Here is a 25,495-nt window from a genome sequence, read left to right on the forward strand (position 1 = left end):
GCCAATCTTTGCAGAATATGAAAAGTCATGGAGGTTACCTAAGTGCAGCACCTGGCCTCCTCCCTTAACATATTTCTTTGCAGCTTAAAATTCCAGGCAATGGGGCTAGGGAGATGGCTCAGGGGTTAAGAGAGCACTCTCTGTTCTTCCAGAGATTCTGAGTTCAATTCTCAGCAACCACATGATGGATCACACACACACACACACACACACACAATTCTCAGCAACCACATGATGAATCACACACACACACACATACGTATACATATACATACACACAATACATACAGAGAGACAGACAGATAGACAGAGAGAGAGAGAGAGAGAGAGAGAGAGAGAGAGAGAGAGGTAATATTGGCAGTTAGAAGGATGAGGCAGGAGGATTGTCACCAGTCAGTCAGTCTTGGTTACACAGAACGATAAAAAGGCCCTATATAAAAGCAACAACACAACAAAAGCAAAATGGAGGAGAGTCTAGAATGCCCCTCCCCACCCCACCACCACACAGATGGGTATCTCAGGACTCCAGAGTCTGAAGAAAGGGAACCTAGATTTCCATGCCAGCCTAGATTACACAGGGAGGTGCTGTCAAAAACAAATGGAGCACACAAAACCTAGGGGTTTTTCATGTTGAAGATCATGAAGAGAGCATGAGAGAATTCAGCAGAAACTCTAAAAGTTTATGGTAGTTCTTCAGAAAATTTATCTAGATGGACAAATTCCAGGGCTTTTTTTTTTTTTTTCCTACCCTGGTGTCCCAAGAGGCAAGCATATAATTACAAAATCTATGTAAGTTATGTCAAAGGTAATCTGTGGAAAGGCCTGATCCCTTTCCATATTTGGATTAGAAAAACAAGTGCAACTTCCTAGGACTGCTGGTATAATTAAGAAACATAGCAGAAGGTCGATCACAGTGGAAGGACTTCGCTGCCACCTGACACCACTGTCAGCTTTGAATTACACTCAGCTGCTTTCCTCCCAGACAGTAGCTCTTCTCTCCTGGGGGTCATTTGGTTGCGCGTTGAGTATTTGACCAGAGCCCAAAGCCTGGGGCTGTGAGTTGAACGTTAAACAATGAATTGTTTGACAAACACTGAAATTTAAAAACCCCATTCACAGCTCTGCAAGGCTGAGGGCATTCTTAATACAAAGTTTTTCCTACTGGAAGCTACAGAAAGAAAGGAGAGGGGGAGAGGGAGAGAAGAAGGAGGGAAGAAAAAAAGGAAGGGAGAGGGGAAAGGGAAGGAGAGAAGGAGGGGAGAAGGAAGAAAAGGAAAGAAGGGGAAGGAGCAAAGAAGTGCCACCTTCATTCTTCCTGAGCTAACAGATCTTTTTAAAAAATCTATGATGTACTCTTCGTCTACAGCTACACCCTAACACGTGTGACTTTGAAGAACAGAGTCAGGAAATCCTGTAGCTTTGTGAACACCTCTCCCTTTCAGCTAGAAACCAAAATACCCTCTGTGTCTGATGTCACAGACAGTCCAGGATGAGCCCCATCTCTGTTGATGTCTGCCTCCCATAAGCGCCTGGAAGGAGAGCCTTTCACAGCCTCCCGCCTTTGCTCCCGCAGCTTTCCCAACAAACCGGGGCAGGATGGGAGTGTCTTCTTGGCTCTGGAAATCAATCCTCCTACCTTGTCCTGAAGCCACCCGCCGCCCTTTCCCGGCCCTCCCTTCGCAGTGATTTTCCTGTCGGGGACTCCCAGCGAGAGCGAGCGGCTGGTGACCGCCCCGCCCGTAAAGGTAGGAGCCAGGGAGCGCGGCTGCAGCCCCGGGGGTCTCGGAGCCCACCCGCAGTCACCGGGAAGCACTTTCGGCGAGAACTTGGGGGGCGGCGGCCACCGAGCATCTGGCGCCAGCACTAAGGAGGAGCTTCCCGCGGCGTCGCACGCAGCAGCCGGGGACCCGGAGCCGGGCGCGGAGGACTGTAAGGGCAACGGTGGCCGTCTCAGACTCCCCGGCAACACAGCGCCTCGCTCCGCTCCGCTCCTTGGCCACATCAGGGCGGAGGGGAGGGGGAGGGATCGAGTCCTCGTCACCCCGCTAGCTCTGGCTTCCGCTCGCCGCCTGCTCGGGACCCGGTGCGGCAGACGCCGCGGGACAGACCGAAGCACGCTGCGGAGAGTCCCGCACATGCCTCTGCGGTCGCCGAGCTCGGGCCTCTGCAGGGCAGGTAACTCTGCGGCTGGCCACGCTGCGGGTCTGCTTAGCTAGGGGTGCGGGGAAGACTGCGTTCCCCACCCAGCTTGGGGTTTGGGGGTGCTGCCCAGACACTCCGACTCTGCAACCGCTGAGGAGTAGGGAAGGGAACTCTGCACGCTCTCAGACCCTTGGTCCTCTGCCAGTCCCCGGAGCAGTGCGGGAGCCTCAGGGGCGCTGAGATCCTCCAGTTAGCAGGGTGTCCGGGGTGACCCCCGGGAGCTCTCCTGTTAGGGTCCGGCAGCTGCTAGAGAGGACCCCGGGAGAGTAGCGCCCAAGGGCGCAGGGACTCTCCTTTCCTGGATCGCCCCCAATCTATGCGGTGGGAGGCCCACAGGAGAGCATGGTTCCTCGCTCACCATTGTTTGTGAAAGGGTCTGTAAGCCAGGAGGGGTGAATGAGTCTGGAAGGTTCTCGTTTACCCTACTGATTTTTCCAAGAAATCGTCCTTGGCACAGTAAAACTAAACCCAACAAAATACCGAGTCAATTTCTTTGCACTGAAGGGCAGCGGTGAGAAAACTGCAGTTTTTGGCTGCTGTGAATTTTTAAGATAAGAGAGAAGAAACTTGCTGTTTTGCGGTCGTTGCCTCGGGAGCTCCCATGGGCTTCAGACTCTTTCTTGCGTACTGTTGTTTTGACTTAAAAGAAAATCTATAAAAAGCGATTTCTAGAAACTAAAGAAACTCGAAGCGCCGTTTAGGACCTTTAGAGGAAGCCGGGCTGTAAAGAATTTTGTTTAAAGGTAATGTGTAAAAATTGTGTGGGGTTGAGGACGGGTAGGACGGAGGAGGTGCTAGCCTATTAGAAACCACGCAGATTCCAAATTCAGAAGTCAAGTTTGTTTTTAAGAGAAACACCTTAAAGCCGTGAACAGTGGATGGTTTGGAAAACCGCAGGTCCTTAAAGGCTCCAGCATCCTGTCCTGCCGACCTTCAGGCTTCTTAGCACTTCCTCAGAGCACCATGGCCACTTCTGGTAGGCTACCCTGACTATTTGACTTTGTGGGTCTTCAAATCCAAATTTTCCTTCCAGCTTCTGACCGCGGAGCTGTCTTTTTTTTTTTTTTAATCGACATGGTGATGTGAAATATTTGGGAAGCTTTAAGTGTCACCAGAGATTGCTTTTGAAAGCAAGATCAGAAAAAGCAAAAATAGAAAACTCCTTTGAATAAGGCTATCTGCTTCAGAGGCACCTTAGATAATGGTGATTTGGGATTAAGGGAACTTTTGTGGAAAATATTTGTTGTATGACTCTGATCTGTTTTTCCAAGCTGTCTCTAAAGCTGGTAGACAAGGCAGAGTGGTCATTCACTGCCTAATAGCCCTTTCCTTAAATAATGTTCTAACATAGTCCCTGAAAGTCACTTTCAGACCCCAGTTGTGTCTTGATGTATTAGTGGAACAACTAAATAGGACTGTAGTTTTGAAAACATGTCAGGAGACTGATGGCAGGCACCATTTTTATTTCTGTCTGCAATTAATACAGCAAGAATGTAAGAATCAAAGAGGAGACACCCTGTCAGAAGAAGGCAGTCAAAATGCATCAGTCCATCTTGTGTGAAATGGTGATTCTCAAGTTTCTCATTCCAGAACTCGGTGGCAGAGAGCTGAATTCCACAGCCCTTTCCTTCTGTTAGAGATATTTCTGTGTTCCAAACGGTGAAGCCCAAGTGAATAATGAAAGCCTGCTTCCTACATTTCCGTAATAAGCATTGTCAGCCCACCACACACATTCCAGATGGCTTTCATGAAATTATGAATCTTTACAGAGCTGGGATATCTCTTTAACCTGCATCAGGATGATGTCCACTGGGGGTGGGGTGGGGTGGGGTGGGGTGGCAGCATGGGGTGTGTATGGAGCACCCATGTTGATCTCTGGTGTGTTCTTACATGTCATCTCACTTAATATTCCCAGCAATGCTAACACAAGATTTTTACCCCGATCTTAAAGCGAAAGGTCGTGAAAACTTCCTTAAGTTGAGTTATAATGAGTCCTGTGAAAGTCTGTCTCTTTCCATTTTATACTTTTGTGGAAGACTTACCAATGACGTGAGACACATTCTTCACCAATTCTTCCATTGCTTGTTTGCATCTTTACATGCACACACAGGCACATTGACAAATATAGAAGGACATATACCACATACGCGCGCGCGCACACACACACCACTTACAGCTTGAACTGCTTGTTCCTTCCTAATTACCATTCATCCCAGAGAGGTTTCCTGGTCTGCATACTTTGATGCCCTTTCCATTTGATACCCCCAGACTCTCTCTTGTTTCTATCTTCTGCCGAGTTTTTATGAACCCCTGCATGTTCTATTGAGTCTGCTGTCTCCAGTGGGTTATATTCTAAACTTCTTAGCTTCCTAAAATATAGTTTCTCTGTAGCTCCTACTTCCTTCCAAGGCCAGCTCTGTCTCACCTGTCAGTGTTTCAGGGTCACATTCTCGTGCTTCACAATAAAAGGAACCTTTCTCTTGTGTACGCCTACTGCTGTGGATAATGGCATATTACGTCACAGTTCTGAGTTTAGACGTATGATTCAAAAATGTAGTGGAGGTCTCAAGATGATGGCTCAGTGGGTAAAGGCTTGCTATCAAGCATGACACTGATGGAGAGGACTGATCCTAGAAGTTGTATTTATGACATGGAGCAAGCAGTGCACAGGACATTATATATGCCAATCTTTATGTTCCATATCTGTAGCCGCCAGCGGCTACATGTGAACTGGGTTACCTGTTGAGAGAATTTTGGGATCATAGGGAAGAGCGGCGAAAAGTACGGCTAAGTCAATGTTCACTGATCAAAGCCGTAAACTTTAATGGCGCCGGACCTTTTAACAGTTCGGGCAAACCCTTCCCCCCAGACTCCAGGCTGAGTTCCGGTGGAAGTTGTCTAGCTTCTCTTGGAGGTCTTCGTCTTGACTGCTCCGGCAGCTGGGTGGGTCACCTGTTTAATTCAGGAATCCCTATACCAGGAAGAACAATGAACTTAACCTTTACTACGTGCACTCCACCCTAGGTGGAGCAGGATCCTGGCTAACTGGGAAAAGTTAACCTTGACCAAAGTCAAACTCTGACCAAGTGCAAGACTGCCCCAATATGGCTCTGTACATGTCCTCCCTTTTTTTATTAATTTGAACAAGAGGAGGTAGAAAACAAGTGGATAAATATCCTTCATAAGAAGGCGGGCCTTAACCAGGAGGGGAAGCATTGACCGTAATTCCTCTTAAATATTGTATAACGTCTTTTTCAGAGGAGGGGTAATAGGCTCCCTTATTATTTTAAGGACAGCCTCTCGACGTTAACCCCTATGCAATTAGGTGTACTTCCTGGGGACTCAGAAGCAGAAATTCACCTCCCCATGCAGTGCTTTGCCTCGCACGTCTCGCTGGTACCCATGTTTGTTCAAAAACAAACACACATAGATCTGAGTTCTATGTGGCTCCCTCTTTGGAGATCCACTTGTGTAAGTTTTGAAGCCAGGGGGGTCTGCAAGTGTCTTTAACAGACATGTAATCTCTCCATCCAGGTGAGCCTGGGTGGAGACAGCCAGTCTGCTTAACAGACAAGGTCAAGAGTTAAAGGTGGAATAGGATTAACTTGTCCCAGAAGTATCCAATTCAGTTGTAAATTAACAACTTTAAGGACCCAAGGCTTGGCCTCTGAGGTGGGAGAGGTAGCCTTGTGAATCAAGAATTAAGCTGTTACTTCTCAGGAAAAGTGGAGACTATATGTTAAATTAACACAGCTGGCTGAAGATTGTTAGCCATCTTCAAAATTGGAATCTTCAAAATTGGAATTATTTCTAGACTAGTCTATGGTTAAGTCAGCTGAACACAATAAGGAGAAGAGTCATTTTAACTCTTCTTTAGATTAATTTTTCCTAAGCTAGCATAACAGTCTCCATGTTCTGTCCCACAAGGTCTAAAAGCTTGAAGCTAGGCAATTTATCTAACCTGGGACATTTAACAATTGAGGTAAGTCAAGAACATATACCCAATATAGCTCTTATGTTACCATGGTCTGGGCATTCAGCAAGCACACAGTCAGCATATCTTCTGCAGCATTCTGTGGAAAAAACAGAGGACATGCCTTCTCCCCCAATATTAAATCAGGATCATGGCATATGTTAGTAAGTGAATTCCTTCATTTCACCTAGACATCAATATGCCTAATTACAAGATGTCATATACATTTAGCAAGGAGTTTCTTGGCATCCAATTTTTAAAATTTTTTTTAAAAACATGTAAGCATAATTTAAATTATATGCACAGGGACACAATTTCCCCTCTCTTCTTTCTTCCAAGAAGATATTGTTTTATTAATTTAAGTTGGAACACAAAGTATAAACCATAACATAGGCAATAACTATGTAATTATATAAAATATAGTTGCTTTTTCTGTTAGAGCAGTTGCAACTAGACAGCCTAAAAATGAATCATTAGTCACATGTACATATTTTTTTTTTTAATCTTTTAAATTAGAAATATGAATATCATTTATCTGTAATAACTAAGTCCTCTAGGATTAACACCATTACCTGATAGAGGTAGAAATTGAGGACATCAAGAACAAATCTTTACAATTTGATGTGCACAAAATATAAAATTATTTCAAATACCTAAAGGACAGTCATTTAGAGAACATATCCTTTGTTCTTAGAAATTTGAATCACATTTGTATAAACTGTAGAAATTAAGAATTAGCAGTATTAAAAATGGACCAATTTTAAGCAATTATAGACCATGAGCTATGTATATCTACTATTATTAAAAGCTTGACCTTTAACATCTTAAAAATAGCTGCTATAGCACCCAATTCAGGTATCTGTGTTGAAGCAGGGAGAAACTTAAAGGAATAAACATGTGATCTGATAGTACAAATTATCTTTTGGATAACAATTATTAATTTTGCCTAAAAATGCTTGCCATGTAATAGACCAACCATTAATAATAAATTTGATTGTTGCTTGAAGCAAGGAACAAACGTTTCCTACCTTGAAAACAGAGGTTTAAGACCTTCTGTGGCAAGCTTAAAATGAGGTAAATAAGATAAAGCCAATTAATATATCCTAACAACCTTTGAAAGCCATTTACCTAAAAATTCTAAAAGTCTATAGGAGCAAGGGCCTGTAACAAACATTCTATGAACATTATACACTGAAATTTTTAAGATCTTAACTTCTGTATTGAAAGAGAGACAAACATTTTTTCTCACAGGACGTAAGGCTGTTAGCCATTCCTTGAGGCAAAAACTTTCTAATGACATTGTTTTGTTGTTTCTTTAAAATTAGAAGCAAATGCTTTTATAATTATCAGAATGTAAAGCAAAAAACCAACCCTTTAAATTTACAATAATTTTATAGGGAGTAGACAGGCCAAATGTTAATGCTTTTATAGCCTCCTTGACCTTTCATAGATTTGAACTGCATTTTAACCCACACCTGGATAAGTCAAAAACCTTTTTTTTTTTTTTTTTTTTTTTTTAAAACCAAACACTCCCTAGGTGGGGCCTGTAAGGCAGAAACAATTTCTCAAAAGCTTTCTCACTAGCTTCCCCTGAGGCAGTTCTAAGCTTTGCATTAACTCAAATGTAAAAATTCTGCCCTAGGATCCACCCTGAGTCCTTGGCAAGGACATTGTATGAGATTCCTCAAATGTAAATATCTTCTAATCTGAGCCTTTTATCTAAGACCAGAACCAAACCTACAAGGAAGTTGAGGATTAAACAAAAGAAACCTGCAATTTCATGGTCAAAGGAACCTACTTGATATCAGATACATTTCTACAGAGATCTCCTTTTTAATCTTGGAGGGTTAAATTTTGCTCCTACCATTGTAGCCTATAAACTTGTGGAAAAGAGGCAATGGGCCCCTAAAACCCATAGCTGTATCACTCTCAAAATTATCTTAATTACAAAATGTTAACAATTACGAGCCTGCAAACTGAAAACTGTAGCCAATGACACACTGATTTTTATTGTAACTCAATGTTTTCTTGCAATATTAGAGCACAATTGTAATTTTGGAAGCAAATCTCAATTTTAAACAATCTATTTTCTTTAAAATTAATGGCAAACACATATTTACAGCACAAGGTTTGTATGCCAGTTCTTATGTTCAAGTGTATAACAGTGTAACTTATTAAAGAGACAATATTTTAAATCTTAATCTTCATTAAGTCTAATCTCCAGGCCAAGATTCACATGAAACACCATGCCAATTTAGGAGCGTCCCAAAGGCCTGTATTTCCTGGATTGCGTCATGCCACGTGGTGTTCAAAATGGCGACTACCCTAAACTAAAAGCCTTAACCATCATGCCACGTGTTCAAAATGGCGACTACCCTAAACTACCAGCCTTAACCATCATGCCACGTGTTCAAAATGGCGACTACCCTAAACTACCAGCCTTAACCATCATGCCACGTGTTCAAAATGGCGACTACCCTAAACTACCAGCCTTAACCTAACTTTTGTTAATAACATTATACCTTTTAAATCATGTGCAGTGACTTAAGCCAATACTCTATAGTCAAGACATGCAAAATATACCTTTAAATCCAATTATAAACAAGAACAAAGCATGAGTGGCGTTAGGCCACGTGTAGTTAGTTAAGATAGCTCTAACACTGAATCACCAGTTTTTAAACTAACCTTTTCTTAATAACACTATACCTTTTACATAATAACCAATTAATTTATAACTCTTTAGTCAAGAAATGTAAAGCCTTATATCATTAAAACCAATTAGAAACATGTATAAAGCGACTACATGAATTTCACAAGCCAAACCAAGGTCTTCCCAAATCTCGAGGTTTCTGGGCTTTAAGAGCGGCTTTTTCCCCAGCCATGTTTCTGTCTTGGGTGAGTGAGCTACGCTGCTGCAGCGTGGCTTTGAATCAATCCCCACACAAACTGTGGCTAGCTCAAGAGGTTACCAGCAGATGTAATCTTTACCAATTTTTTCTTTTTAACATGAAACAGTCATTCACACAAAGACACAGAGAGGACATAAACATACACATAGACAGTCGGTGCACCGGGACAAACACGGAAAGATACACAGAAAGTTAAGCGTGCTTGTTAAGCAATTGCATCCATTTTCCTCTTTAAACAGCTCTTAGAAGCTATGGACATATGCCTATTTTTAAAAACCCCTTTCTTTTCGCCGAAATCAGCTCTTACGAGCTTTGGGCAAATGCCTACCAAATTCCTTCCCCATATTTCCCTATCTTATCAACCCAAGCAGTCCTGCGCTGGGTCCACGCAGTATGCTTGAAAAACTGTATCCATTCCTGCACTCACAACCATAGACACGAATTCACTAGCGCTAGTTTTGCCCTCTATGTTGCTTACCGTGCGGACACCATTAATTTTCACCTTTTTCTGCGAAGCTTCGCTGGATAGGGCTACCTCAAGAAATTCTCTCGTGCCAGGTCGCCCCACGTTCAGGCGCCACTATGTAGCCGCCAGCGGCTACATGTGAACTGGGTTACCTGTTGAGAGAATTTTGGGATCATAGGGAAGAGCGGCGAAAAGTAAGTACGGCTAAGTCAATGTTCACTGATCGAAGCCGTAAACTTTAATGGCGCCGGACCTTTTAACAGTTTGGGCAAACCCTCCCCCCAGACTCCAGGCTGAGTTCCGGTGGAAGTTGTCTAGCTTCTCTTGGAGGTCTTCGTCTTGACTGCTCCGGCAGCTGGGTGGGTCACCTGTTTAATTCAGGAATCCCTATACCAGGAAGAACAATGAACTTAACCTTTACTACGTGCGCTCCACCCTAAGTGGAGCAGAATCCTGGCTAACTGGGAGAAGTTAACCTTGACCAAAGTCAAACTCTGACCAAGTGCAAGACTGCCCCAATATGGCTCTGTACACATATCAGAGTGTCAGAAGCAGGATTGTCTCACTTTTTGTGGTGGCAGGAACTCTCTCCTGATGGCGACCCCTCTAATTGTAATCACCTCAGACTTGATCAAGAACTTGCCTGCTGCCTGGCTGTGGTGGCGCACGACTTTAATCCCAGCATTTGGAAGGCAGAGGCAGGCGGATTTCTGAGTTTGAGGCCAGCCAGGTCTACAGAGTGAGTTCTAGGACAGCCAGAGCTATACAGAGAAACCCTGTCTCAGAAAAAAAAACAAAAAACCCTCGGGCTAAGGAAGAAGTTCTGGGAGAGAAGTTGAGAGAGAATAAGAATCTGTTTTTAACCCACATTTGAATTTCTTTTCTCGGTCACCCAAAGTAAGAGCTGCTGAACTCTCTCTCCTTGCCACACTTTCTGATCAGACACTAGGGGATTTCCTTTTGTGGGAAGTTGAGAGAAAAGCAGGAGTAAAGCAACCAGCTCTTAGGAAGTTTTTCTCATCACAAATATTGAAAGCCAGAGTGAGAAGACCCTGTTCTCTCCCATTCTCTCTTCTTCTCATATAAAACATATAGATGACAGACCTCATTTTTTTTTCAGTAGCATATAAACACTTTGGAGACTCTTTAATCATCTATGTGCTTTTTAATCTCATAAGAATGGGAGGATTTTTTTTCTTTTCACATGGTGAAAAATAAGGCTTCCAGATGAGATATAAGAATGCTAGCTATCCCCCCCTGCCCCCTGTCCCCACAAAGCTAGAGGGTCATTCCTGACTTCCAGGCTGTGGAAGTGGGTCTAGAATTGGTATGGAGGGCCAGGGAGCTGCCCTGGGAGAAAGTGGTTTCCAGTGAATCCTGGGTGACTTGTTGCACAGCCATTCATAAGGTAGGGTATTCTTCATGGACAATAAATATAACTTAGTATATTTGTATAACAAGATATTCTTGAAGGATAGAGGGGTGTATACTGTAGAGTCAGACAAAACAGAAAAACCCCACGTTCTGATAGAGCGTTGTGAGAATCGGAGTCAATAGATAAGGTACAAGTAAGTGAAAAACATATTTCATTTGGGCTGGGTGTGGCATTGTAGAGATGATGTGTTGTGGTGCTGGTAAGATGGAGGGCTGTGTACTGGCTGGTTTTGTGTGTCAACTTGACACAGGCTGGAGTTATCACAGAGAAAGGAGCTTCAGGTGAGGAAATGCCTCCATGAGATCCAGCTGTGGGGCATTTTCTCAATTAGTGATCAAGGTGGGGAGGGCCCATTGTAGGTGGTACCATCTCTGGGCTGGTAGTCATGGGTTCTATAAGAAAGCAAGCTGAGCAAGCCAGGGGAAGCAAGCCAGTAAGCAATACTCCTCCATGGCCTCTGCACTAGTTCCTGCTTCCTGACCTGCTTGAGTTCCAGTCCTGACTTCCTTTGGTGATGAACAGCAGTGCGGAAGTGTAAGCTGAGTAAACCCTTTTCTCCTCAGTTTGCTTCTTGGTCCTGATGTTTGTGCAGGAATAGAAACCACGACCAAGTCGAGGGCAGGGGTGGGGGGAAGGGGGCAGGCAGGGAGACTGAGGAAAGCAGTGGACCTCTCTGAAGTGGTGCCACTGGGTGAGACGTGATTGAGGGAAGAGCCAGTAGAGAGCAGAAGGAAGGGGATTCCAGGAAGAGGAAACAGCGACTCCAAAGGTCCAGGGCCAGGCATGGATGTGGAGTGTTTGGGAAAAGAATGGTCAGTCTAAGAAGAGTCTGGGTACTGTGTAGCCCTAGCGGAGTGCAAAGTGTGGGAGATAGAGTCCAAGATACAGAAGGGGGATAGATTTTTGTGGTGCCATCAAACCTGGCACAGAGGATTGATGGAAGACAGCTGGATGTATTTAACTGAAGCTGCCTTTACCCATCATGCCCCACACCGCACAGAACTGCAGCCTCTGGTGGCTTACGTCAGTAATCACTGTGGTTTTCCTTCATCTCAGCCCAGTGCACAGGCATAGTATACCCAGGGGCAGGGCTCAGACAACCTGTACGGCATTCCTCACAGCCTCTGAGGAAAAAAAAAAAAAAAAAACCTCACATACTTGCTTAATTTCACATTCACGCATACAACCCTATTGTGCTGGTTTCTCAACAGTTCTCTGGACTGAATATCTCCTGTCTCTGTGAAACCTTTGGGTTGGCTGGTAACACGTGGAACCAGATCCCAGAAATTAATTATCTATTCAAATTAAGTCCTAGCTGAAACAATAGCAAGGCAGCCTCTGCTGAGAGAGGTGCTGCTCTAAAGAACACAAAGGCCAGGGCCTCCCTGCGTTTGTTTCCTATCCTCTCTGTGGTCTGTCATCTGGGTTCATCTGACAGAAGTCTTGTCTCTGTCATGGGAGCGTAGTATCTGTGGCAGTTCCTTCATCATTCTTCTTTAGGCATGGTCTCGGTAATGCGAGAGGAGCGTGCAGACCTGGGATTTATTATTTCTGATTTAATAGGAGTACTGGTTTATTAGTTATGCTCAGATGTCCTGTAAACTTTCACTTAACCCTTTGATTCCAGGAGACCTCACGTGACCTGTATATTACTCTGGAAAAGACCGACCTGGCTTTTAGAGAGAAAAATCGCCATTAAGAGTCTTCGATAGGCTCATTTCTCGTTACCTATGTACTAGTGTTTAATTTTGGCTTTTTGATTTCTCTCTTTTTTCCCCCTTTGAAATGGGGGTCAGCTCAGGACTTTTGGCCTTCCTGCCTCAGCCTCTCAATTCCGTGTGGGCACGATATGCTCTATGCTGTATTCCTGTTCTTTCAGTTGATTTAACGGCATCATATATACAATTTCGTTCTGTTCGTGAGGACAGCACTATGGTCAACATGAAGAGGTAGCAAACAGGTGACAGACAATACACATGTTCCAGGTTGCTTTATGTCGCCGGGAGAAACACCGTGACCAAAAACAACAAGGGGAAGGAAAGGGTTCACTTAGTTTACAGGTGACAGTCTACTGTTGAGGAAAACTTGAAAAGGACCTTCGAAACAAAACCTATGAAGGAATTGTGCTATTGGCCTCCCTTGGCTAGCTCAGGTACCTGTCCCATATAGCCCAGGCCCACCCACCCAGGGAAAACACCTCCCACAATAGGCAGGGCCTTCCCACATCAATCAGTAATTGGTGCCCCAGCAGATAGGCCCAGAGACCAAACCAAACTGATAGAGGCGATGTTTCAATTGAGATTTCCTCTTCCTGGATGTGTCAAGTGGATGACCAAAATTAGCTAATCACCCACCTAATGCTTTCACCAGAGGTTAATGTTAATATATTAGCTCAGTTATAAGATGGTCACTTTCGACATTCAACCCAATAGTTATTTGTGATTATCAGTGTGTTGTTTGCAAAGTTCCTCTCACTAGAAAAAAAAGGGTTCATCCCCATAAATTTGTTCATGCTAGGTGAAACTCTAAGCAGGGTGTGGTGGTTGTGCCTACTTTTACTCCTTGAATTTGTGAGGCTGAGTCAGGAATTTGAGGATTGTTTGGGGTACATAAAAGAGTCATCTCAAAACAATCATTAAACAAGAATGGAACCAAAACATACTATAATAGTGGGGAAATACCGTATTCTTTTTGGTTTTTTTTTTTGTTGTTGTTTTGTTTTTATTTTTTGTTTTTTTTTTGTTTTTTTTTTTGAGACAGGGTTTCTCTGTATAGCCCTGGCTGTCCTGGAACTCACTCTTTGAACTCAAAGGCCTGCCTCTGCCTCCCAGAGTGCTGGGATTACAGGTGTGCCACCACCGCCTGTTTTACCGTATTTTTTTTCCTCTGGAAAATTCTAAGGTACTGGGAGAGATGGATATGTAGATGCCAGCGAGTGAGTGTTCTAACAGTTGTTTTCATGTGCAGCAAACTGTCAGTACAGCTTCATAATTCCCAATGGATGGTAATTTGTGTTGGGTTACTTAGGTTTGTGGCTGCATTAATGAGGTATTTAAGTGTGCCCTCAACATGAATAATTGAGTTAATTGACTCTTTTGGAATAAGACATCTTAGCAGGCCTGGTGACTCAGGTCTCTCATCACAGTTGCTCTGGAGGGTGAGACAGGGAAATTGGAAGTTTAAGGCCATTATGGACACTTTAGTGAGCCCATGTTTCAAAATTTGCGTCCCATAACATGCACGAAGCCAAAAAAAAAAAAAAAGTTTACAAGCATTATATTCATAGTTTCATGCGTTTTCTATCCCCTAAGCACTTTCTGAGGCCACAATTTCATTGATTATCAAGTTTCAACTGCTTATTCTGGTGTTTCCTAGATACCTATTTGGTATTACTTACCTGGTATGAGATATTTAGTGCCCTAGGGTATAAAAAGCTCTCCTTAGCAAAACTGACAGGGCTGGGTGCATTGCTAGACGGAGGAAGCTCTGACTGGAAAAAGAGATTAGTAGGGTTGGGGGAGTTTGGGAGGGATCAGGATAAAGCTGAGGAAAAGGGGAAATCATAAATTGATGGACCCCTGTCTATGGATGATTGACTATATTTAAAAATTAAAAGCTAGGCGGTGGTGGCGCATGCCTGTAATCCCAACACTTGGGAGGCAGAGGCAGGTGGATTTCTGAGATTGAGGCCAGCCTGGTCTACAGAGTGAGTTCCAGGACAGCCAGGGCTACACAGAGAAACCCTGTCTCGAAAAAACCAAATCCAAAAAAACAAAAACAAAAAACAAAACTAACAACAAATTAAAAAAATGGAAAAAAAAAAAAGAAATACCTAGGAATGTGACTGAGTGCAAGAGTCTAGCATGCATGAGACATGGATTTCAACATACAAATATACACACTAGAAAATGAAATTATGGCCATGAAAAATGAAATTACCCTCCTTTAATCCCACCATTCTGGAAGCATGGGCAGGATCTCTGTGTTTGAGGCCAGTCTGGTCTACAGAGAGAGTTTCAGGACAGCCAGGGTTACACAGAGAAAGCCTGTTTGAAAAATAAAATAAAATAATTAAAAAAAATAAAATCTAGGCATTTAAATGGCATGAGTAGGTGTTTAGCTGCTTTTCAAGAGGAATTAATTTATAATTTTAACAGAATGATGATTTTAGAACTTTTGTGTTGTAATAGAGTTTACAAAGGACACTGCTCTCAAGTGATTTGCCATTTGGGGCAATGTTTCAGGTAAACATCAAATGACTTAGTTTTACTTTATTGTACCTGCCCGACAAATAAGTTGCAACTTTTAAAAACGTAATAGGATATTAGAGATTGTCATGGTGTCTGAACATAAAGCATACATGTTTTTAGACCTGTATGTTTCGGAAGATAGACTTTGCTTATTTACTACCAAAGCCCATTTTTACAAATTTGGTGGGCAGGACTCTTTGGCATCCATGGTAAAAGAAATATCTTCTTATAAACCTTATCTGCCCAAGCACTCTATCTATGAACTTCATAGCAATTCTTTTATGGAGGTTTTAAATGTATCTTTTAAAGCCCACTATGTCATGTGATGTTTCTTTTCAGTATTTGGGTTTTTACTCTACAGACTCAGCATTCCCTGGGCTTCATGGGGCGGGTGTGTGTGTGTGTGGGGGGGGGCTGTGTGGTAACTCTGGAGGCCTTTTCTTTGATGTCACACTCTCCCATCCAATGCAGATTACAAAGTTTTCTCAGATCTCTTATGGCTTATTACTTCCTGACTGAATAAGCTGCCCAGCTCCCCAGAGCCCTCTTTCCTTACCTGTTCATTGAAAGTGATGTCCATGGCATAGCTGTTACAGTGACTGAAAAGAAAAATACATGAACAATTTAGCATAGTTTCTGCCATGTATTCAAATGACTTTATCAGTGTTATCTACTGTTATTAGTACTAGAACTTCATTCTTTGTTTTGAGACAATGACTCTATGTAATCATTGTCTTGTAGACTAGGTTGGCCTCAAGCTCACTAGGATCTGCCTGCCTCTACCTCATGAGTGCTGGGGTTAAGGTGTGTGCCGCCACTGCCCAGCTTTATTCTGATACCTGTCATTGCAGCTAGCTATTACTCGAATAGTTAAAACTTATCTTCCTCCCAAAAGCCTTTTCAGGCTGAACGTTCCAAATGTTGCTCCCCACGCACCTTGTCTGTTGCTTCCTAGAAGCTGACCTCACTTTGGACTGTAGGACACACCTATTGTGCTTCTTCAGTTATTCATCGGTGACTAACAACAGATATGACCTAGATAGCTAGTTCCTAGCTAGGTGACTGTAGGTCGATGCCTCTTTGAAATGAAATTATCCGTGTAGGCATGACTGAGAACTGCTCAGTGTTTAGTGTTACTAGAACATAACATTCAAAGTGAAGCCCCCTTGGAGATGAGATGGTTGAGGCTGTGGGAGCCGACTTGATCAGAATTAAGGCCCATGATCTATATATTTATTTATATTTTGCCTGAAGGCTATGTAGTCATGGAAGCAGCTCTATAGAGACAGCTCATAATGGGCAAATTCAACATGTTTTAAACATGGACCTGATATATTATATATATTAGTTCTCTTTTAACTCCCGTTCTTATAAGAACATGGTTGAAATGTTAATATCATATCACATTGGGATTTTTTAAACTTGCAATTTCTGAAGTGTGAGAGTCTAAATGCAGTGTGAGAGTAGAGGCCACAACAGAAATGATCAATAGCTTTCCTGGAAATACATGCTTTGAAAATTGTGCTACTTCTATAATATAAAACAAGATACTTTATGAAACTGTAGATCCACAGTTTTCTTTTGTACAATTATGCTTTTTATAATTTACATGCAAATTTTGACCTATGCTCGACATATATTTGTTAGCACTGCAGTCAAGTTTTGGCTTCCTTCCTCCTCCTTGAATTGACAACTGCTTGTTATTTACAGTTTATGTGTTACCTGATGCTAAATGTCTGAACTATATTTAATTCTAGAAAGCCTCTACTCTCTACATCTCCTATTTAGTCATGCTGCTGCCTGTCACCTAGTTGCTTTTCGTTTTCAGATTCGCCTCCTTGGAAATTTTAGGCAATAGGACCTACCACATGCTAACCCTAAGAGCTTAAAATTCCTAGGAAAGAAATAGACGTGAAGAAAAACATTGGCAGTTAACTCGAGCTGTGATTAGCTTGGAGATGGAATGTGACGGGGAGGTCTGCAAGGAGGACAGGAAAACTGAGATAAAGCAGATATCTCAGCACATTGCCAGCACTGTGTGGGGCAGAGTGTACCCTATGGGTATGGATATGTGCTTCTCAAACAGACTTATTACTCCTGGTTTGCTTTTGGAACTTGCCAGTTGGTATGTTCAAATTGACAGACTCCTTGGCATTTACATTAATATGAGCAAACCACATTGCATTTCGGGTTTCACTCCTGCCTCCTGGGCGCTGTTCCTCTCAGGTGAATTGATTATTCAGAGAGATGCCTAAGTCAGCCGTGTAGAGGTGCTCCCAGCCATGTGGAGGTGCTCCCAGCCATGTGTCTCCAGGTTCTTGAGTCTGTTGGTGTGACTAGGTCTTTCTTCCTTTTAAAATGGTTTGTTTGTTTGTTTGTGTGCATTGGTGTGAGGGTGTCAGATCCCCCAGAATGAGTGTTATAGACAGCTGTGAACTGCCCTATGAAGGGTGCTGGGAGTTGAACCTGGGTCCTCTGGAAGGGCAGCTACTGCTCTTAACTGCTGAGTCATCTCCCTATCTCTCCAGTCCCCTAGGGCTGTGCTCTTCTTTGGAAATAGAATTGCATCTGCTGAGATTGTACTGGAATAGAATGAGCCCTTAAAAACAATTAACTGATGTAAGGTTTGAGGCCTGGGGAAAACACCAGCTGAAGGTGGAGACTGGAGGGAAGCAATTTGATGTTAAGCCACAGAACGCCTAAGCTTGCCAGCAAAGCTCACAGGGTGCGAGAGAAGGATCTCCTGGCAACTCCCAGAGGGATCATGGACCGGCCAACACCTTCCTTTCAGACTTCTAGACCTCAGCCCTGGGTGAGACAACATTTATTCATGGCGTTGGGCCCATCCCTGCTCCTGTTCCTGCAATCCTGGTCACTGGCACAGAGGGTCTGCAGGGCCCCAAAGTTCTACCTCTTCTTTCCTGGCTCTGGGTCTCAGGACTGCCTCACAGAGCAGTCACAGGCAGACTCTGCCCAAATTCCCCTCTGAGCTGACTTTCAAGCTTGACTTCAGCCCCTTGTCCCTCTTTCCCAAAGCGCCTCACAGGGTGCCAGGATTCGGTACCACCACATGGCCTTGCCTTCTCCCTACGCAGCTTTCTTTCTTTCTTTCTTTCTTTCTTTCTTTCTTTCTTTCTTTCTTTCTTTCTTTCTTTCTTTCTTTCTTTCTTTCTTTCTTTCTTTCTTTCTTTCTTTCTTTCCTTTCTTTCCTTTCTTTCTTTCTTTTCTTTCTTTCTTTTCTTTCTTTTCTTTCTTCCTAGAAAGGTTTTCTTCCTAGAAAGGGTTTCTCTGTGTAGCCCTGGCTGTCCTGGAACTCACTCTGTAGACCAGGCTGGCCTTGAACTCAGAAATCCTCCTGCCTCTGCCTCCCAAGTGCTAGGATTAAAGGCGTGCACCACCACCACCCAGCTGCTACTCAGCTTTTCAAGAGCATTTTCTGAGGCCTGCTTGATTTCCTGATTAAGATTCGGGATACGCCTTGAATACTAGCCCTTCTACCTGTTTATCTGGCTCTCTCCGAAGGAAGTCTTTATCTCCTCTCTTTTTTTCCCCCAGTCCCAGGATGAAGCCATATTGTGGGTGCGGTCTTCTAAGTTCTCAGCTCCAGAATAATCATTAAAGAAAAGCAAAACAATAAAAACCCAGCATGCTGTGTTTTAGAACGAAGGCCTTGCTTCCCGAGTTGTATGATGCCTTGTGAAGAGAGGCTTCATTCTGCTGCATTGGGCATATTAAAGAACAGTTTTTATTTGAGAAGATGTAGCCTTCTGCTCAAAAGACAGCTGATAATGAGATTTTCAATATTAAGGAATTGTACAGAGCTTATAGGATTTTTGTTGTTTGTTTTGTTTTTGTTTTTGTTTTGTTTTTTCAGCAAAGATCGATTTCAAACTGTCTTACTACTCAATTTAGTTTTTATTTGGGGCTAAGTCTCTAGTGTGATCACAAAGAAGTTACTGTTTTGAAATCCCTAGGGTGAGTCCACAGACACGGCCCAGTTCCTGTGATCTGTGCTGGTATCCTGGCTTTCAGTCCTAGGAACTTAGCCGGCAGCAATTCTGTTACACACTCTGGACACAGAGCGCCTTTCAGTCTAGGATGGAGTCCTCAGTACGGTGGCTGCCGAGTGGATATGCACCCTTCCTTCCCGTTCCCTTTCCTCCTGTTAGTTTAAATAATGTTAATTTTGTTTTCTGGTGTGTGTGTGTGTGTGTGTGTGTGTGTGTGTGTGTGTGTGATTTATCAGTCCCTTGAGTGTCTTTCAATTTCTTCTTCTAGGGATTTACACCTGGAGAAAAAGGAAGGGGTTTTAGGCTACTCACATTTTTTAGACAATGCATATATTTATCATAAATTATAAGGCAGTACACCTTGAACAAGCAGGTAAACGGTCAGGAGCAGAACAAGGGGCCCTGTTTATGTTCTGGTTAACTGTTTATACATGTGACTGGGAATTTGTCTGCCGGGTGATCGTAATTTGAGCTCAGCCCTTGCATCCTGAGATTCTGTGGTGCAAATCTAAGATGATAGGGTGAGTATACAGATGTGCAGGTGGGGACATATTGACCCTCCCCTCTTCATCTGGCCAATTTTCTCACTAAAGTACTAATGGGACTTCATTTGAGCTAGCCCAGCGGGCTCCTGAAGGCTAGGAAGTTTTTTCCCCTCAGCCCAGGAATCAACCAGGGATTGAGAAGAGGCGCTATCTCCTTGCTTTGCTATGGAATGCGGCACAGCATTGCTGTCATTGTTGGTGATCGGGGCACTAAATAGTTAGATTCCTTGGAGACTCCCATGTGCTGGCATGCCTTCTTGCAAAGGGAACATAGATTATTTTCTTTTAATATTTACTTATTTATTATATGTGAGTATACTGCAGCTGTCTTCAGACATTCCAGAAGAGGGCATCAGATCTTATTGCGGATGGTTGTGAGCCACCATGTGGCTGCTGGGATTTGAACTCAGGACCTTTGGAAGAACAGTCAGTGATCTTAACTGCTGAGCCATCTCTCCAGCTCTTATTATTATTATTATTATTATTAAATTCCCACTTTGAGAATGTGTATTTCATTGTTAGTCACCTCAGGTTCACCGCCCCCAAAACCAAGACAAATGCCCTTCTTTTGAAGAAGGTAGACATTAGTTAATAGTTATACCTGCCCTTCTAGAGGTTCTGAGTTCAAATCCCAGTAACCACATAGTGGCTTACAACCATCTGTAAGGAGATCAGATGCCCTCTTCTGGTGTGTCTGAAGACAGCTACAGTGTACTTGCATATAATAAATAGATAAATCTTTAAAAAAACAATGTAAATAATCATATATATTTTCAATAAACCTTGTTCTCATGTCCTTGAGCCAAAGATGAAGCAAAAGCAAGTATTTCTGTTTGCAGTTAATCAGTCTCAGGCATTTCACTGAGTTGTTTAATCGTTGTTAAACATTTTCTCTGTAGCACAGTACACATATCACAATCCTTTCCATTTTCTTTAAGAAAAAAAAAACAGGCAGTTTTTATGTTTGTACCTTGGGCACAAAACATATGTGTTGGACAGAACATTAGACAAAAAATTCCAGAGAAATCTTTATCTGTTTCTCCACACAGTTGTTTTTTTTTTTTTTTTCCTGGTTAGTCAGCATAGGTCTTGTAAAAAGAAAAAAAAAATCTACTTACTTCTGCCTTCAGTTGTTTGCTTTTTGTTTTGTTTTGCTTTGTTTTTCAAGACAGGGTTTCTCTGTATAGCCCTGGTTGTCCTAGAACTTGCTCTGTAGACCAGGCTGGCCTTGAACTCAGATATCTGCCTGCCTGTGCCTCCCTGTAACTGGGACTCCAGGAATGTGCCACCACCACCCTGTTAGGATGTTCTGTTGTTAACAATATCATAGGTCCATATAAACTAGAAATTTATTATCTAAAGATTTTTTGACTTTTTGTGTGTGTGTGTGTGTTTGTATGCACAAGTTCATGCCTTGCACGTGTGGTACTCAGTTCTCTCCTTCCATCCTGTTGGTTCTGGTGACTGCTTTCAGGCTGCTGTTGGATGGCTGCAGGTGCTGTTTCCCCTGTTTCAAATGTTTTTGCATCCTTCACTGTTTCATCTGAAACTGTTTTCTTCCTTTCCCTGTTTGGATCAGTTCCCATAGTCCCCAACCATAATTTGATAAATGTTCACAAATGGTTTGCTGATGGATGTCTCTGAGACATTGTATCCCTGGTGGCTAGAAGAATGTCTGGGATTGAGTAGACATTGGGAATTCGTTTACTGGGTATCACTTTAAAGACGAAGCAACACTCAGAGTTAAGTTTGCCAAATACTGAAATTTGGTAATTTTAGTGCTATAAGGATTGTTAATATACTGACAGGAAGTAAACCCAAGATATGTGATTTAATAAAAATCTATAACTAATGGTTCATTTATCATACAATACATATGCATACACACATATATACATATACACATACATATACATAGACATACACATACACATAGACATAGACATACACGTAGACATACACATAGACATACACATAGACATACACATACACATACGCATACACATATACATACACACACACACATTACTCCAAATTAAGACCCATCTCTCATTTGTAACTGGTTTAGGAGATCATCTACAGGAAAGCAATACACATGTTGACACATGTGTTTCTTCTGAGAAGCAAGACAACTCCTAACACCAGAATCTTCAGGTTTGATTTTTTTGTTTTCTCTCAGCCTGATTCGTTTCTTTATTTTAAAAGTAGCTGAAGAGGCCAAAAGAGGGGGTAACAGAGAAAGAAGTAGAAGGGGCAGAATAATGCAGGCTCATTCAGAAAGAAAAACAAAAACAAACAAACAAACAAAACAACACCTGGTAAAACAGGTAGATGATTTGAAAAGGGGGCTTCTGTGAATCAGATGCCTTTGCTTGTGACTCAGGAAGGCACCAGGAGAGGTGTTTTGTTTTTTGTTTCTGTCCTTTCTTTGTCTGGTACTAGGAAACAACTTGGGTTTCACACATGCTAGTCGGTCAAGCGCCGCCCCACTGAGCTCTCTCCAGCCCCACTGCTATTTGTTGATATTGAAATATGATATTACTAAATCGCCCAAGCTGCTGGCCTCACTCTTGTTCTTTCCCAGCCTCTAGAGCAGCTGGGGCTCCAGACATGGACCAGCAGGTCTGGCTTGGCCCTCTTGATTGTAGGATTATTTTCTCCAAAAGAGAAAGGACGACGAAAGGATGCTTACAGCTTGGGAAAGGGCTGCATACAGACCTGGATATTTCTCCAGGGAAGGTTTCATAGAAGGCTTGGTAATGACTGAAAGCCCGACTTATGGGGGCAGGGGGGTTGGGGAGCAGAACAAAGTATGACCAGTTGGTGAGCCAAGTGGGACTTCCGTGCAATGCCAGGCCTAGAAAAAGAACGGAAAGCCCACACAAGGGCCACCATTTGTGGCCTCGAGAGACTGCATTTCCTTTTACAGTTACCCAACTTTATAAAAACCATTGTGAACTTTAGAGCTGCCTTTTTCACTTTCTGTGTTACCACAAACTAATAAAATTATTGGCCCTGGTTACTTACTAAGGTCGGAATGAAAGGACTGGTTTTTTGTTTGTTTGGGTTTTTTTTGTTTTTAAATAGAAGTTCAGCTTTGAAATTGTGCACAATTATTACTCAAGCTATGACTGTAAGGTCCTCAAAAAAAGCATGATGTCACACTTTTTTTTGGAATCTTGAATGTGTTCTCATCAAACCTGTTTATTAGTCATCATCTGCCCCCAAATCAGGGAACACACACACACACACACACACACATGTGTATTGCACAGGACTGACTGCATTTGGGAAACATTGGGGTTTGTTTTTTTTTGTTTTGTTTTTGTTTTGTTTTGTTTTGAAACATTGGTTCTTATTTGCACTCCTTCCTTACCACAGAAAGCATGAGGCCGTGGACTAATGACCTTGGAGTGACCTGGGAGCCTGCAGGAAGGGAGAGGGCTGAGATCTCTCCTTAAACCTAAACAAATCAGAATTGGCATGTCCAGCTGATGCCAGTGGTTTTAGTAACAGGTGACTCACTAGCCCACGGTCAGACATTATCTGTAGGTAGCCCAAATCTTAGGAGATCTGTCCGAAGAAGGAGCTCACACCAAATTCTGTGAATAGCTTTCAAACCATGCAGCTCTTCTTTGTGAAGATCCTTCAAACAGTAGACGGGGCTTGCTCCTCTCCTGAATTATTTTCTCTGGGTGCTCCAAATCTTTATCCAATTGGTTTTGATATGACGTTGTTGGTTGTACTTTACGATCTGTTCGAACTAAGGAACCTTAAAGAACCTCTCCAGCATTACAATCTGAATCCTTTTACTCCAGTTACTTAAATCACCTAAGCAGTAGTTGGTAGTAGGTGACAGAGACCCAGGAACTTTGTGTCCTTTATATTCATGGGGGAAAATTCTGTTTTGTTTGTTTTTTTTTTTGAGAAAGGGTTTCTCTGTGTGGCCCTGGCTGTCCTGGAACTCACTCTGTAGACCAGGCTGGCCTTGAGCTCAGAAATCTGCCTGCTTCTGCCTCCCAAGTGCTGGGATTACAGGCGTGCGCCACCACTGCCTGGCATGGGGAAAAATTCTAATGCACAAATTTATCCTGATTCATAATGCATAATTCTTTAGGTTCAAAGTTCTGCCTCTCAGACTTGTGTTATATATGTTAGGGTGGCCATTCAAGGTACCACTTCTGAGTTCTAAAAGGCCTAATTTCTCAGTACTTCAAAAGAAAAATGTATGTAGTATATAAAAATAGTATTTTTAACTTTTTCTACAAGGTAAAGCCCTCCATGGCTTTTTTCAACTGATTTTTTTTTCTTGGCAATTTGTCACACGTGTTTGTTTAGACACACACTGAAATAACCTCAGTGTGCTTAACGTCATCATCTATTCTTGGTGGGCCCCCTCTTTCTATGGTGTGCTCTATGATTTTATAATGAGCATAATTACTTACTAGACTTCAGAAATGAAAGTCCCCCTGTTTTGATTTTTGTATAGGGGTTGACTAAGATCCAGTTAACCGTGTGTAAGGGAAGCTGTGTGAGGTGCACACAATTTTCTTCGCAGCTCTTTTCTTCTTTCTTTGCAGGAAGTGGTCCATGGCCTTGTCTGACACTGGCTGCTGGTTGTTGGTGAATTGCACCATGATGCTGTCCTGTTCGTTCTGCTCTGTTTTTATTCTCAACCCCTTCCCATTTTACATTCTCTCCCCCCCCCCCCAAGGGCTTGAGAGCTTGTAGCTCCTCCTCTTACCTGTGCGTTTAACAAGTTTAACAATAAAGTGTGTGCTCTCTCGCCTCCCCTCTCTTCCCCTCCCCTCCCCTCTCTTCTCCTGTCCTCCCATCCCCTCCCCTCTCTTCTCCTGTCCTCCCATCCCCTCCCCTCCCCTCTCCCCTTCCCTCCCTTCTCCTCCCCTCCCTCTCCTCCTCTCCCCTCCCCTCTCCTCCTCTCTCCTCTCCTCCGCTCCCTTCCCTCCCCTCCTCTCCCCTCTCCTCCCCTTACCTCCCCCCCTCCCCTCCTCTCCCCTCCTCTCCCCTCCTCTCCCCTCCTCTCCTCTCCTCTCCCCTCCCTCCCCTCCCCTCTCTTCTTTTCCCCTCCTCTCCCCTCCCCTCCCCTCCCCTCCCCTCTCCTCCCCTCCCTCCCCTCTCCTCTCCTCCCTCCCCTCCCTCCTCTCCCCTCCTCTCCCCTCCCTCCCCTCCTCTCCCCTCCCCTCCCTTCCCTCTTCTCCCCTCCCTCCCCTCCCCTCTGCTCCCCTCCCCTCCCCTCCCCTGCCCTGTCCGTCCCTCTGTGTGTGTTTGTGCATGTAAGTGTAAAGAGAGGCAGTTGCTTCTTTTGCTTCCAGCTTGCTTTGGCTCTATTGAACTGGATGGCATTTTCCAGAGAGATTGAGCCGGATCCTTTGGAAAGCCATTCTGGAAGGACAGGAATGCAGTGTGGGGGGTTGGTCAGCTGTTGGCTTTTTCTGTCTAATTCATTTAGGTTTTGTGTTTGGTGATCTCATCTAAACATCCCCATAAAGCAGCTTTTAAGAAATCCTAAATGAGCTAAGACAACGTTCTTATTTATTTATTTATTTATTTATTTATTTAAACTTTCAATTTCTTGTAGCCTAACCATTCTCCTCTAAATATCCTCTTTGTGTTTTGTTTCAGCACGCACAAGTGAAGCAACAACAAAGTCCCTCATCTTGGATTATTTCCAGCATCAAGACCTC

At 43.2% G+C, this 25,495-nt stretch overlaps 1 protein-coding gene across 1 annotated transcript; it reads right to left on the reverse strand.

Moving 5' to 3' along the window:
• Positions 1-1,438: 1,438 nt before the first annotated feature.
• On the reverse strand, positions 1,439-25,492 carry LOC127665538 (uncharacterized). Its single transcript, XM_052157947.1, has 2 exons — positions 25,434-25,492; positions 1,439-2,175 (listed from the first exon to the last, which is right to left on the reverse strand). The coding sequence occupies exons 1-2, from the start codon at positions 25,465-25,467 to the stop codon at positions 1,439-1,441; spliced, it is 771 nt and encodes a 256-aa protein (XP_052013907.1). The 5' UTR covers positions 25,468-25,492.
• Positions 25,493-25,495: the final 3 nt, after the last annotated feature.

The sequence above is a fragment of the Apodemus sylvaticus genome, chromosome 15 (genome assembly GCF_947179515.1).
Source record: "Apodemus sylvaticus chromosome 15, mApoSyl1.1, whole genome shotgun sequence".
Taxonomy (NCBI): domain Eukaryota; kingdom Metazoa; phylum Chordata; class Mammalia; order Rodentia; family Muridae; genus Apodemus; species Apodemus sylvaticus.

Excerpts from the sequence above, each read along its gene's own strand:
- LOC127665538 (XM_052157947.1), bottom strand. The coding sequence starts at position 25,467 with ATGAGGGACTTTGTTGTTGCTTCACTTGTGCGTG. Across the intron at positions 2,176-25,433 it reads TGTTGCTTCACTTGTGCGTG|CTGCCCTGCAGAGGCCCGAG; the intron begins CTGAAACAAAAC and ends CCGCAGAGTTAC.